The 15,615-nt window shown below is 39.9% G+C and overlaps 2 protein-coding genes across 4 annotated transcripts in view; one reads left to right on the top strand and one right to left on the bottom strand.

Annotated features, from left to right (window-relative positions):
* Positions 1–577: 577 nt before the first annotated feature.
* Positions 578–5,936, bottom strand: gpr137 (G protein-coupled receptor 137). Its single transcript, XM_080417005.1, has 8 exons — positions 5,797–5,936; positions 3,826–4,392; positions 3,415–3,464; positions 2,957–3,194; positions 2,449–2,598; positions 2,021–2,149; positions 1,755–1,867; positions 578–1,346 (listed from the first exon to the last, which is right to left on the bottom strand). Exons 2-8 carry the CDS (start codon positions 4,201–4,203, stop codon positions 1,253–1,255), a joined length of 1,152 nt encoding a protein of 383 aa, XP_080273131.1. The 5' UTR covers positions 4,204–4,392; positions 5,797–5,936; the 3' UTR covers positions 578–1,252.
* A 3,664-nt stretch (positions 5,937–9,600) lies between these two features.
* slc44a1b (solute carrier family 44 member 1b) overlaps positions 9,601–15,615 on the top strand; it is a 31,568-nt gene continuing 25,553 nt past the window's right edge. For all 3 annotated transcript variants that reach the window (XR_013932284.1, XM_080416674.1, XM_080416673.1), the window contains exons 1-3: positions 9,601–9,907; positions 11,309–11,398; positions 11,808–11,950. Coding sequence is in view for 2 of the 3 variants with exons in the window: in XM_080416674.1 (XP_080272800.1) it covers positions 9,884–9,907; positions 11,309–11,398; positions 11,808–11,950 (257 nt within the window). In the remaining variant the exon portion in view is untranslated. The remainder of the gene's footprint in view (positions 9,908–11,308; positions 11,399–11,807; positions 11,951–15,615) is intronic.

The following is a 15,615-nucleotide window of genomic DNA, read 5'->3' as shown; positions in this document are numbered from 1 at the left end:
TGTTTGTTAAGTAACAGGGGTTTCTCCAGCTCTTTAATAAACAGAAAATATTTTTTTAGGTGGGTTGCAAACTTTCAACCAATCAGGAGAGGGTACCCATTTATCAGATTAGATTTTATATTGTTCCAATTGTGTCTGCTCATTTCTCTCTGCCATCACTACCAATTTCACTTTCCCTGATTGGTTAAAATTGGTATCCCAACCTTCTTTTCTGTTAGAGCTGGAGACATGGAGGGCCCTGTTACTGAACAATCCTATCAGAATAACACTTTTTTTAACAAAAGAAAATCACTTACCCTACTATGCACTTTTTAAAAAAAAAATTACAAAGTGCTTTATCTTTACAAATAAGTATACATGGCCCACTCAACTACATATTTAGTGTAAAAATAGGCTAAATAAAACGGGTTAATTAGAAACAATTGAACTTAAGTTGCTCATTGTCCATAAAATATTTGCCGATGTTGGGGTAGGACAGCAAAGTTACAATGACCTTGTGTGGCATATATAAACATTTAGTGTAGTAGATGACTAATCAGAACTCATCTAGGGGGGAAAAGAACAGAATGAGCCACACAACCTTTAGTATGTTTTTATTGGATTGAAAAACACGTTAGGGGAAACCCATAAGTGAGAAACTAGGTTATATTGCAATGAGGAAATCCTGATCCTAGCCAAATGGTCAATTAGCCTAAATTATAAAAAAAAAATCCCTTTCCAATGGTCATAAATGACAAACACAAGCTTAAAAGAAAATGTAGTAGTGGCTCCTAAAGTAGAAGTCAGTAACTAGTGGTATATGGAAGAGTCCCTGAACAAAACTATTTTCAATGTAGAATTGTTCCAAAAAGTGCAATACATGTTTAAATTAGTCTTCTATTTCTTTATCTAGGAATTTGCAACAGTAAAAGGAAAGTAATTCAGCTTGGTGTTATGAAGTAATTCAAAATATAAAAGTTGTAGATTTATAGGATGATCATATTGTTTATCTATGCATATCGGGTAGAAAATATATAGGCAATTTTTTTCCCCCTACAAATTGAGAAGCAGCTGCATTTCACTGGTTGACTTTCCATGTTGTACTAATGACTAATAGAATTACAAAACATTTAAAGGTGCATAATCAGCACCGGCTGATTCCTGAGGTTTCAGTGCAAAAACTACCACGTTAATGAGGTACTGGCCGGTAGCTGTGTGCGGCATGTCCTTGAGATAGGAATCATCAATGGGGAAACTTTATCACATTTCAGGATCAGTTCTGGGGGGTGGAATAGAAGGAGTGGTGGTGGTTCTGGTCTGGAGGATTGCTGGCAAAGAGAAGAGGAGTCGTCTCCGATCCATACCAGCTGGGAGAGTGCAATTGAATGTTAAACATTAGGAATGATATACTTACATAAAAATATGACATGTTGAATTTTAGTTGGGCATTTTGCATTCACAAGACACTTATTACAATATAGGCATGCCAGTTACATTTTTGGAAATGAGTCAAACAAGACCCTGTGAAAGGTTATTTTTAAAGCATACGGTAGCTGCTTGTTTTGTATGATGTCTTGAGTCACATTCAATCCCAGAATGTTGCAGCTGTGTGGTATGCGCAGTTGCGCACAAACTCGTTGAGCCACCAGGGTGGCCTTACAAACATTAACATTAAAGGACAACAAAAAAAGTTCCCTACAACGAGGCAAGTGAAAATCATCCAACTAAATTTCAAGACTGAAGACATTATTGGAATAACAGCAGGTAAATTATACCTTGTGTGTGGATGTGTACTATGTGCCCAAGGAACAGTTGAGTCCCCATCGCTTCCCTGGGGATCATCGAAGAAATATGGGCGAGGAAGAACCTTGGTGTTAATGTTACAGACCTTGGGAAATCGGAAATAAGATATCAGTGATTTTAACAGTGCTAAATATAGCTATGGTAGATTTTGCATTCCTCAAAAGAAAAACAAAAGTTTTCCATTAATACTATCATAGTCCACTAAGTCCTATTGAATGCACTTGACAGATACACTGACCTTCTCTTGAGTAGGCCGACGCACCCTAAAGATAAGAATGAGGAGACTGGTTGGCAGTAGTTCCCATATGAAGAGGATTGCTCCGAAAGCCAGGTATCCCCTGTCTCCCAGCTCATTACGCAGGTCAGCCTACAGGAAGACGAGATCAAGCTCCAGATTTGATGCCAGGCATAACAAATTCTATAAGAACATTTTGGGCACATCAAATAAATGATCCAAAATGTACAGAATGACCAAGGCACTTAAGGCAGATCAATTCATCATTAGAATGACGTTTTTCCATCTATTTGAGTGAAGCTTAACATTTTACATGCGACCTTAATGCAGAATTAACAATTGGATGCAGCTTCAGTTAAACTAGATAAAACACTAAAGTTAACATGGTAGATACCTCTAACTAATATCCCATTTGGCTGGGTGATGATTACCTGGTCAGAGACGTTGTACCAGTCAAAGTCAAATGACTCCACATGGTGACTCTGGGAGAGAACGAGGACGGCCAGGTTGTAGCAAGCTCGGCTGGCAAACAGCAAAATGACTGGTACCCCTAATGCTGCCGTATGCCACAGTGTGGTGCCCTGGACAAATATGAAGGGAAAAAACACCATTAGCCTGCACCAATAGGACCTACTGATGATGGCTGTGATATATGATATAGTGAGACTTAATTTTTCTCTCCCAATTTAACCGCCAATTGCCCCGTGTGGTCTGTGGTCCACTGTTGGCCTGGGGAGGGTGTGAGCAAGTTTGGCAACCACGTTACCACAAGCCAACAGGCGCCCCAACCAAACAGTAATGCGACAGAGACAATGCTCTGCTGGTTTCCCACCGACAAACGCTGCCAATTGTGTTTGTTGGAGCACTTGACCAAGCTGGAAGCATTGTACTTTCATTGTGTGTGTAGTTATTCTGTCCACATTAAGTGGCTTAGTGCACCTTGCTGTTCAGGTAGGGGCTGGTGGAGCGTGAGTGTCGCGTCAGGAGAAACAACAAGGCTACCAGACACACAGCCTCCAGAATGAAGAGCAGGTCATTGACAAGAACCCGGACAAGCACCAGTGTCCACGTCCGCTCCCCCGACTGCCTGTTGCCTCGCTCACCGAGAGTCGCGCACACCAAGTTAACACACAGGAAAACAGCACTCAACAGACCATACACACACCGAGCTAGCCACCTTAGGAGGGACAAAGAAACAACAACAATGACTGAGTCAGAAACACCATTAAATACAGGTATTGCAATGCAGAAAATGTAGGTTAAAAACAGGAGCCATTTTTACGCCACCTAATTGCTCTATGAATTTGCAGGAGTTATGACTGCAGATTGCATTACAAGAGAGCTACTGTCAAGTGTCAACCAGTGTAAACAGGTTATTATTGATGAGCAGAACTCACAATGCTTTGCCAGGCTGTGAACTGTATATCTCCTCTACTTTCAGCAACACCTGAGGGGGCGAGAAAAACTGATTAAATGTAGAGCTCTTGAATGACACTGGAAAGAGGAACCAAATGAAAATGGGATATATTACATGTCACAGTGTTATGTGATCAACTTCATAGTCAATAAACTACCATGATTGAGTGTAAAACGCCATGGTGAGGCAATTAAGATTTGTATAACCATTATCACATTATATACTGCATATTATCCAGTGTTCATTTATTGCCCCAATATACACATTACTTCTGTTATGACCGTTGATCCCGAAACCTAATAACATATAACAAGAGATGTAAGTTGCGTGCTGGCACTTCATTATGATAGCAACCTATGTGAGAACAAAGGCCTTTTATCGCCACTCTTACCTGAGTAAAGTACAGGTTGATGAGGCTGAGAGTGAAGAACTGCAGGCAGACAGGGAAACAGTACAGCAGCCAGTAGAATGGCATGGGTAATTGGTTGGCTTCCAATGCGTTATGAAAGTAAAAGGAGAACAAAGTAGTGCGGAGAGCGGCCCAGAAGAGGCACAGGAACAGGAAGATGCTCTGATAGCTCCATCTCTTGTGTCTGTAGAGTAAGAGCAGCCAGAGCTGGACGTAGACCACTAGGAAGAGGCTGGCATACAGAGAGGCGTAGAGGATGGTAAAACCAAGCTGGACTGAAGGGGTCACAGCTGGACGCAGTGGAATAGGGGGAGATGGAGTGGAGTTGGTTGGAATAGCAGGTGTGAATGGTGCTTCCATTTGGGATGAAGTTGCAACCAGTATATCCAGCAGTGAGTGTCCTCTTGCAGTTAGTTAATAGGGGCTCATTTAAAGTGTGCGGAAGTCACACTTTATTGGTGCTGCAGACCCCATGTTGGGGAATCATCGGAAACACCATCCATAGTGGCAGAGTAACATTACTCTTATTTGGCACGAACATTCCGTTTTCTGGAAGCAAAAACAGACGAACAAGGTATCACCAGCAAGTCATGAGAATGCGTACAAGTTAATACCTGGAATATTATGCCATGAGCTTGCAGAGTATGAAAGTCACAGTTATTTGGTGGATGCTTGTTACTAGTTGTTTAGTTTGAAACCTAAATAACAGACATGTCGCCTGACACACTTTGTTGTAATCGGTGGAACAACACCAGTGGTGGAAATAGTACTCAAACTTTTTACTTAAGTAAAAGTATCAATACTGCAATGAAGTAGTAAAAGTCCTGAATTAAAAATGTACTTGAGTAAAAGTACAAAAGTATTGGTATCAAAATATACTTAAAGTACAAAAGTAGAAAGTTCTCATGCAGAATGTCCCATTTCAAGTTTTTAAATTTATAAAAATATTTTGAAAATGGCAGATCTACAAGCTCACACAGCTATTCAAATGGTAGAAATGCTGAAGTGGGTAATGTATGTTTTGTAATAATAATCAAATTCTATAAAAAAAAAAGTAGTAACTAAAGTTTTCTAATTTGCCTCTGAGATGTAGTGGAGTTAGCCTTAGACCAAGACTGTCATAGATGTATTTTATCGATTTTTACATTTTTATATTTAAGTCTTGCCCCCACCCCCCCCCCCTGGAAAGTCACCAGTAAAGCCCTTATTTCTCCAAATGTACAAATGCAAAATATAAGGTGCTTAGTTCTTACCCGCTTGCCCCAAATGTTAACTAGGAGTCCGGAGTATTTGTGCAATACATTAGTCCATATTTTTCAATAAAGAAGTGTTTTAATCCCGTCTGTGGCCGACTCTGTCGGAAATTCCCAATGGGCGGTACTGACAGGGCGCATCCGGTGAAAACCGGACTTACACTCAATGTAAATAGGAAGTCAACGAGGGGGAAAAGATGGCGTTCGGCCACAGACGGGATTAAAATACTTCTTTATTGACAAATATGGATTAATACATTGCACAAATACTCCGTACACCTAGTTAACATTTGGGGCAAGCGGGTAAGCACCTTATATTTAGCATTTGTACATGTTTGGAGAAATACGGGCTTTACTGGTGACATTCCAGGGCAAACTGGGGGGGGGGTCGCTAAGACACTCGTAGATACGAAAGTAAAAGCCAGACTCGATCAAATACATCTACGATAGTCTTGATCTAAGGCTATAGTGAAGTAGAAGTAAAAGTATTGAAATTTGGAAATACTCCAGTAAAGTAAAAAATACCTCAAAACTGTACTTCAGTACAGTACTTGAGTAAATGTACACCACTGGCCGTAAGATACGACACTGACAGCAAGATACGTCGTTAGCCAAATCAGCTAGCTGACTTAATTCTAGTAGATTGATCATCTTGAAATACTCGAATACATCAGTTTTGCTCAAGTAGGCCTATGCTTACCCGACTATGCGTTTCTTTCAGCTGTCATTAATCATTCTTCACGTTAACACTTGTAAACCTTCTTATTCGATTTCAGGGATTTCAACATGAAGCTCTGGTTTGTTTATCGTGTTGTTTATCCGCCGAGAGGTTCTTCCTCACTTCCGTAATCTGTCATCCTACGTACGATGCTTTCTACATCCCATATCCCGGAGGGGCGATCGCGTTGTGATTGGTGTCCAGTGGTGGTAAAAGTACTCACATGTTTTACTTAAATAAAAATATCAATACTGCAATGTAGAAATACTCTGTTGCAAGTAAAAGTCCTGAATTCATTTTTTTTAGTAAAAGTGCAAAATTATTGGCATCAAAATATACTTAAAGTACCAAAAGTAAATTCTCATTATGCACAATATTCCATTTCACAAGTTTCCAAATGTATAACAATCCTGTGGCTGATCTACAAGCTCACAACGCGTTGCTTTGCGACGCGTTGTGAGCTTGTAGATCTGCTATTTTCAATTAGTACATCACAATGTACTTAGTTACTTTCCACCACTGTAGGTGTCAGTGGTTGCCTGACAACGATCAGCCAATTACAGCGCTACAATCATCCCTCCCGGTGATGGGATTTTAGAGTTGAACGTCCATGGAAATTCATCCCTGATGTATCGGGTCTCTCACAACAACAACATGTGCAAAGGTCGTCCCCAGTGTGGTCGTGTAAAGTAACTGAGTACATTTACTCAAGTACTGTACTTAAGTACAATTTTGAGGTATGTTTTACTTTACTGGAGTATTTCCAATTTTCAATACTTTTACTTCTACTCCACTACATCTCAGAGGCAAATATTGTACTTTTACTCCGCTACAATTATTTGAAAACTTAGTTACTTTGAAGATTTTGAATATTATTACAAAACGTACATTAACCACTATTTGCTATTTTTTTGTACTTTCACTCGAGTACATTTTGAATACCAGACTTTTACTTGTAACAGAGTATTTCTTCGATTGTGGTATATTGATACCTTTACTTAAAAAAATGGCAGTACTTCTTACACCACTGGTCATCCATCCTCAAAAGTCCAAAGATGCTTTGAAATGTAATGACATGTTTAGTGACGTTTGTAAATAATACGATAACATCAGCTGTAGTCATTGCCTGCTTATAAGCAATATAAATGTCGTCGACCTTATAGTTAAAAATTTGCTTGAGTAAAAGTACAAAAGGATTGGTATCAAAATGTACTTAAAGTAGCCTACCAATTACCAAAAGTAGAAAGTGCTTGTAGATCTGCTATTTTCAAACGGCTGAAATGTTGAAGTGGGTAATGTATGTTTTGTAATACTAATACAAATCTACAAAGTAACTATTCACTAAAGTTTTCAAATAATATTTTTACATCCTGGGATGTAGTGGAGTAGAAGTAAAAGTACTGAAAATTGGAAATACTCCAGTAAAGTAAAAATACCTAAAATTGTACTTAAGTACAGTACTTAAGTAAATGTATTTATTTACTTTACACCATGGAACCAGCTAGCAAATTTGCCTAATTACAGTAACCTCTAGTGCGCGCCTTGAAAGAACTGATCATTATGAGAGAGGAGATACTGATACCATACACTTTAGGCAGGGAAACTGAAACTTATTATCCCGTCCTCCAACTTCAAGCATGCAGAGTTTCACAAAAATTGGATTTGTCTGACATCTAGTGGCCAGACATATAAACGGATCTACAAAATCCTAATAATCACACTAGTATAGATAGGATACGCCCGAGTTTATCAATAGAGAGACTAATATAGCATAACATGAGAATAACTACAGTGCTACCCAGATTTTTCCCTAATTATCTTATTATTGTATAAACAACCATTTAATGTTTAGATAAATAATAGCCTGCTTACAACTCAATTTTAAGACATGTGAAACTTTTTATTTTTTTATGTTTACTTACACAAGCTGGCTCTCACACACACACACACACACACACACACACACACACACACACACACACACACACACACACACACACACACACACACACACACACACACACACACACTCTCCCCCTGGTACAACAGAAAACAATGGGACAAAGAAGCTCTCTCTTCCGTGCAGATTGGCATCTCCCTGGCATTGCTCTGCTCTTCACATTATGTTGGCACAGCCAGGAAGATGGACCCAACGAGATGGTCAGCAGGCTCCCAGCAAACCACACTCAGGAGAAGGGTAATCTTATAGAGAAATATCAATGTGGCAAATATTGTACTTTTGCTCCACTACAATTATTTGAAAACTTTAGTTGCTAGTTACTTTTCAGATATACATTATTATATCATAAAACACCACTTTAGCCCTACTTTATACATAGGCTATTTGATAAATAGCCGATCGACAAGCTCACAATGTGTCGCGATGCCACGCGCTGTGAGCTTGTAGATCTGCTATTTTCAAATATTTTAGTACTTTTACTTTTGGTGCTTTAAGTATATTTGGATGCCAATACCTTTGTACTTTTACTCAAGTAACATCAATATGGTTTCTGTATTTTGCTGAGTGGGCACTGATGAGCCAGCAGTATCAGATGTTCTTTTGGAATCATTTCAGTGGAGAGTACTCAAAATGTTTATAGTGTTACTTATTTTTATTTATTGGCATAATTCTATAGCTGTTATAGCCCAGTGCTGCTGTTTATTTTCTGCTGATACAGCAGAACCGACATGGAGCCAGCAGTTCTTGTGTTCCCTTTATTATAATCACTAAATTATGTTTTTTATTCCTTACATTTTAGATTACTTTGTGACTTTTAAAAGTTGCATAATGTAAATTCTATTTAGTTATATGCTAGATGTTCTTATAAACCTTATAAGGTGTTAGGGCTGTATTTAGCATATTGTATCATCATTCATGTATCGTGGAGATTTACTACATGGAGAGATTTATGGAAACCTATAAATAACAGGCAATGTTCACATTTCTATGATGTGAGAATAAAACAACAAATTGACTCCTAATTTACAAAATTGACATTTAGCTTAATAGTTCAGTTAATATCAATTAAGATGTATCAAAACAATGTTAAAATAATAAAAATGGGCTTGCTCAAACTGGAAGAGATGGACTTATATGATCAGATGGAGTGTTTGTTTTCCCTCATATCATGTTTACTTCAGCTTTCGTCTTCTAACACTGTTTGTTTGTTTGTTTGTTTGTTTGTTTGTTTGTTTGTTTGTTTGTTTGTTTGATTGATTGATTGATTGATTGATTGATTGATTGAATACTTTATTAACAGTTTGCAATTTGTACAGAGGTACAAAAAGGGCTTGTTTCCACTGGTCCTGTGGTTGGTCCTGTGGTTTGTAGATGACGTTGGATATTGTATAAACTGTTAGGCTAACTGTATTTGTATGACACATCTCCACGCATCGTGACGAGTTGTGAGCTTGTAGATCTGCTATTTTCAAAAGATTTTCATACATTTTACATTAGAAAACTTGTGAAATGGGACATTCTGCGTATAGTACTTTCTACTTTTGGTACTTTACGTATATTTTGATACCAATACTTTTGGTCTTTTACTCAAGCAAATTTTGAATTCCGGGCTTCTACTTGTAATAGAGTATTTCTACATTGCAGTATTGATACTTTTACTTAAAGTAAAAAATGTGAGTACTTTTTCCACCACTGGCTATCGCATCCATATGATCGCATCCCGTAATCTGCCCGGGTGGTGCCTAACGCGCATGCTCAATTAGATGAATGGATGGACGCTGCGACGCCCCTTTTCCGGCTGCACCTGCACGTCGATCCACCAGGAAGTGTTAGTGTTGGTGCGACAAATCCTCAACTCTTAATCCGTAAATAATATACATGGATGGACGTAGCGGCGAGAGCGAGACAGTAGTATGCATTGTGGATGATATGTGTCAATTCCATCGGCCTATCCATTAAAACACGGGACTCGTTGATCGCGATCGGTGCTGCAGTGCAATTCATGCAGGGTAAACCAACGTATAGGCTGCTGTCAACTCCCTGCAAGTTGGGGTTATTGTTGTCTTGTGGTGTAGCGTTCAGCTCTTCGCAGATCTAACCCTGACTGCAATGGGATGCTGCGGTAGCACTGAGGTAAGGATCCACCTCATCCACTTCCATTATGCCCTTGTAAACATTGTGGATCGCCACAGTGTAGCGCGTGGAATGACTGAGCTGCTACACTAGCCATCCATCCATTGTCAACATTATGGCGAGATCGCTGTAAACATTGTGGCGATTTACAAGCGATCCATCCCTTGTAAACATTGTGGATCGCTACAGTGTTGCAGTTCAGTCATGCCACGCATCTGATCTGACTGAAGCTGCTACACTGTAGCGATCCATAAGATGCCTGAGCTCCTACACTGTAGTGATCCATAGATGACTGAACCGCTACACCGTAGCGATCCATAAACCAATCATATTTAATAGTGTTGCGTTGCAATATAATGTAAGTATCCACAATGCGAACCCAGTTACTGCTCCGCTGAAACGCACGGCGAAACATCGGCCTTCTTTACATTGTGTGTCGTGTAGCTCAGTGGTTTTCAACCCTTTTCATAGCAAGGTCCATTATTTATTTATTCGGTTAATTGTGTTAGACTTATTGTCAATCAAATAATGCAGATGTTTAACAATAATTTAACTCTATAGAGCGTAAAATGATACATTGTAGCGGTTTCATTTTACGCTCTCAAGAGTTAAAGATCTACCTAATGATGAGGGTCCATTTGGTTACCAACTCTCCACCATTTAGCTGGGGACCACCTGGTCCTTGAGGGGCAATCTGACCACTGGTGGTCCCCGGACCACTGGTTGAGAACCCCTGGTGTAGCTAATAACACAATGTCTGTATTATTGCGACTGTACAAGGCTATATGCTACAGTCTAGGAGCTATAGCCTAACCACACCAGATTGCAAGCAGATGGCAACACCAGAAATAGCCCAGCAGGTTAGCAGCCCCGACCCGTTATATTATAGTAAACAAACACCCCGCCGTGCGCTATACTACCAATATGCGGCTCTCAACGTTTGCAAAGACATCGATTTGCAATTGATAACGATCTAACTGTCGATTTTGAACGACTCTTATTGGGCGAGAATATGGCAGATATGAGCCATAATGATGTGAGAGATATAACGGTATTTACAGTTATGGACTGAGGCTGGAGCCTGGATCAGATAGGTAGGCTATACGTTTGAGATTTGTTTGTAAAAAAAAAAGAAACAGGCCTTCATCTTTCTCTGTGGATGTCAGACAGTTTTTCACGACATTACCTGGTGGTGGTGGTGTGGCTGCACAAGGTAACAGGATAGGTGGGCACTAGGGACATCTGGTCACCACCACTTAAGACCATTTTTCAAATATTAAATCTTTTAACATTTTGGACAAAATAGCCAATTTTACATCGAGGTGCCCAGATGTCCCTAGTGCCCACCTATCCTGTATCACACCAGAAGTGCTCACGTTGTTTTTCTGTGTTTGCTTCCAGAGGACAAAGAGAGAATGGAGACCCTTGGTGGATCGAAGTTGCACGGATTTGCCGTGGTTCCTTCTATTTACTGTGTTCTGCGTTGGCATGGTGAGTCTGAGCCTCAGCATTATTATCTGCTTCTATAGCTCAGTTCATGGTTATAACTGTGCTGCTGTAGAAGAGTGTCTACTGTCTACAGAAAGTCCTCCCCGCTTTGTTAATTAGATGCTGCTGTGCCATCACAGTATGGCAAATGTACTCGTTAATAAATGTTTCATGTACCCCTTGCTCTTATTAGGCTACATTCACATTTTCCACTAATGTTGTATGGAAACCATTGCCATAAAGTCAGCCTGTTGTCTGTGGATATTATTTGATAACAATCACCTGTTATGGAATTGATTGAATATAAATGCAAATTAGCTAAAGCTAACACTGACTGGTGATAACTTCTCACTCTGCATGTTCAACTGCTGTGAAATGGATGCTAACGGACGATTGTTTCTTCTTCCTTTAGGGCAGCATCTGTGGGTTCACCATTGTCACAGGGGGTGCTGCACGACTTGTCTTCGGATATGACAGCTACGGCAACACTTGTGGCCAGCGCAATGAGCAGATTGAAGGGGTCAGGCTTAGTGGTCTGGACCACACTGACAGAAAGTGAGTGTTCTTGTGCACGGCATCCATCACTTTTAGGTACAGCTGATGGGCATTGGAATGTGTCATTCAGACATGCTTTGCATCTGCCTTGCACTTTCTATAATAGACAGATACACACAAAGAGGTAGGGGTTTGAAACAATCAAACAGATCACATACCATATTTGTGTGTCCAGCAGACAGCTGCAGATCTGTGGCGCAGCGCATTTAAATGGCAGAGTATAAGGTTGTCACATGCGTAAAAATAACAGATTTACAAGCTATCAACACTGTGTGATGGTACAGGATGTTAGCTTGTAGATCCGTTCTTTTTAAGCATGCGCCATCACGCAAAGTTATGATGTTGAACATGCAGGTCTGGGGTCTGACGCAGGTCTGCGTTCCTCCGTGCGTGGCTCAAAAACAAAGCCATGTACACATGCTTACTTTCAACACTTGGAAGTAGTGTCATTATTTTATGTTAGCTTGTGTCAGTCAAAGGTCCAAACATTGTTGTCCATTGTAAACTTTGTGCGGGCAGCTTAGGCTAATCGCTTTCAACCGTGGTCTATGAAGTAGGCTATTTAACTGACATCTAAAGCCAGGTCGTGCACCGAAAATAGCCGATCTACAAGCTCACAACACGTTGCGCTTGAGCTTTTAGATCCACTATCTTCAATGTGTTAGTTTAGTTTGGTTTAGTTTGGTTGATTTTTGACTCCTCATGTATAAGGACAGGGATGCTTTTAACCTTATTTTAGAAATGGCTTTAGGGCTGTTATTAGTTTAGTATTGTTATTTATGTATAGTTTTTATTGTGTATTATGGAGCACCCCAAACTAAGTTTTTCACAGTGCATGTACTTGTCATACATCCTTGTGACAATAAATCTCTTTATTGTTCCAATATGGAACAATACAACATTCTATGAAAATAAAAGTAATGTAGTAATATAAATGTAATATAGTGTATTACTCTTGATACAAAGTAATACGTAATATAATATTATTACTTTTGAAAGGAGTAATAAGTCATTAGTAACATAATTCTTTCCTCCGTAATATTGCCCAACACTGCATAATACAGTAGTAGCCATTGTGTAGGTAAAATCACGTATGTCATGGTAGGATTGTGTTGTCAGCCTGTGATAGCAGCATTGTTTGAGTAATGGAGCTCTAAGAGTTACAGAGTGGAGGAATAAATGCAACTCTTTGTCGAAGCAGCACTGGATGGCAGAAATTATATTATTGCATGTAACGATGTTACCTAATATCCTGATTTTTTTTTGCTTTTTACCCATTTTTCTCCCCAATTTATTCGTTATGTCAATTCATTCCTCCCACACATATTTCTGTGTTGTCACTGCTGTTGTATCCCACTGACTCACCTACCAGTGAGGAGCCCCCACTGGACGCACCATGGTGGATTTGAACCCACAACCTCTGTGGTGGAGAGCCTATGTTGCATAATATTCTTCTTCAAAACATAATATTCTTCTTCAGAACACTAATAATAATAATAATAATACATTTTATTTGTAATGCACTTTTCATTCACAAGGAATCTCAGAGTGCCACATGGTAAAACATCATCTATTATATAAAGTTAAAAGCAGGATTTAAAAACAACAATTCAACACGAGAATGCCCTCCTGAAACAAAAACGTTTTCATGCCTATTTTAAAAGAGTCCAGGGTCTGTGGTGCTCTCAGGTCAATAGGAAGGCTATTCCACAGGCGCGGCGCTGCCGAGCAGAAGGCCCGGTCACCCATAGTACGTAGGTTTGTACCAGGGACATCGAGGAGGAATCTGCTTGTAGATCTGAGGGTGCGGGTGGAATTTTGTGGGGGCCTAATTAATTTCTGTAGGTAGGGAGGGGCATGTCCATTTATGCAGTTGTGGGTGATCAGCAGGACCTTGTAGTCGATCCTAGCTGAAACGGGGAGCCAGTGCAGTGAAAATAGGATCGGTGTTATGTGATCATGCTGTGATCATACTATCAAGTATCAGGAGGCATGCCCCAATAATAATACTTACACTGTCTAATGCATTACCGTCAAAATGCGTCTCTCAGTCTCTTTATATCCAGTATGCACATATCATAGGTGCATGGGGTGTGTTGTCATATTGGCATGTTTGCAGTGTCTGCACCGCCATGCGTGTGCACAAACATGCGCACACATTGTAGGTGCTGCAATCTCTCTTTGTCTATCTCTCTTTGTTTGTGTTGTGGGACACGCAGAATACAATAGGTGTCACAGTCTATCTGTCGCTCTGTCTCTGTGTGGTGCGTGCATGCACATGTGCGTGCACGTTATAGGTGTCATGGTCTCTCTCTCTGTGTGGTCCGTGCTGGGTCTGTGACTGTCTCTGTGTATCCCATTGCCTGGAGGAACGGTGGCTGTGAGATTATTAATTCACAGAATTAACAGTTGTTGACGGATTGGAACAAAATATTCAGGGTTTGAGTTCCTTGGCCTACTGGTAGCATGCACAAAAATCTAAACATGTAGTAGTTTGCAAGATTAGCCACTGACTAACAAACACTCAGACATACACACAGCAGTCAGACAGGGGTGAGAACATAACCTCCACTCCATAATCATAATCCCCGCCCCCTTCAGCCTGGCAGAAATAATTATCATTAAGGATTATCCGGCAATGGTTAACCATCTTTGAAGCTTTATTATTTAATAATAATAACTTGGATTTATATAGCGCCTTTCAGAAACCCAAGGACGCTTAATTTAAAAGTGAAACATAGCCTTTCCATGTATGTATCCATTTCTATCCTCATTCATTTCACTGAGGAGTAGAAATGTTTGAATGTTTGAATGTAGTCTAATGTGAAAGCCCTAAAGCTCCACTGTAAGTCTGCAAACTTCCTCAGCCACTTAAGGTATTTATGCATGCAATGCACACTTTCCCATTGGGAGTGGGCAGGTATTTCAGCCTTCTTAATTTTTGTGCAAGCCTAATTCCACTCTCCCACCTCCCTTCTTCAAATTACCTGATGTGTATTTAATGCTTGCCTGGTAGAACTACAGTAAGAGAGAACTCTGACTCATCAGCAGGGGCAGCTCATTCAGTATTGCAGATAGCAGAGAGCATTCATGTAACATATAATATTAACATTATGATGAATGATACCATTATTATAGGCTATAGTCAGACTTAGTCAAAATCAACCAACATTCTAAACGCCCCACTTGCAAGTCAGTAGGGTTTATCCTCCAGCCATCCTCCAGGCAGTAGTTTTTGAGAGATTTTGTTTAGGAGTGAAGTAAATGAAGTGTTGAACAGAAGAGAAGTTTCATGACATCTCGCATATTCGATTTTGAGAGTTTTTGTGTGCAGAGTGTGAGTGGAAAATTTGGCTTAAGGGTAGCCCTAGAGGAAAGACCATGGGGTCACCTAAATCAGTAGGGTTCATAGTACTCAAGTGAGCATGAATATGCTCGGCAAAATTCATGGTATCAATTTTGAGATATCTATAGTAGGACAGACGGACATTGCCATCCAACAACAATGCATTATTTTATCTGCCATTGAGGGACAGAAAAGATGATTCCTGTGTCAATCACTTTGTCAAATGGCAAGAGAAGGCAACAAATGTGTCAATTTGTCATAGCCTAATATTATTTCCACTAATTCAATCCAGCATCTAAGGAAGATGGATAATTTATAC

This window comes from Gymnoscopelus braueri, assembly GCF_963280865.1.
Source record: "Gymnoscopelus braueri genome assembly, chromosome: 20".
NCBI lineage: Eukaryota > Metazoa > Chordata > Actinopteri > Myctophiformes > Myctophidae > Gymnoscopelus > Gymnoscopelus braueri.
The sequence above is the reverse complement of the archived record's forward strand: the minus strand, read 5'-3'. Positions and strand labels throughout refer to the sequence as shown.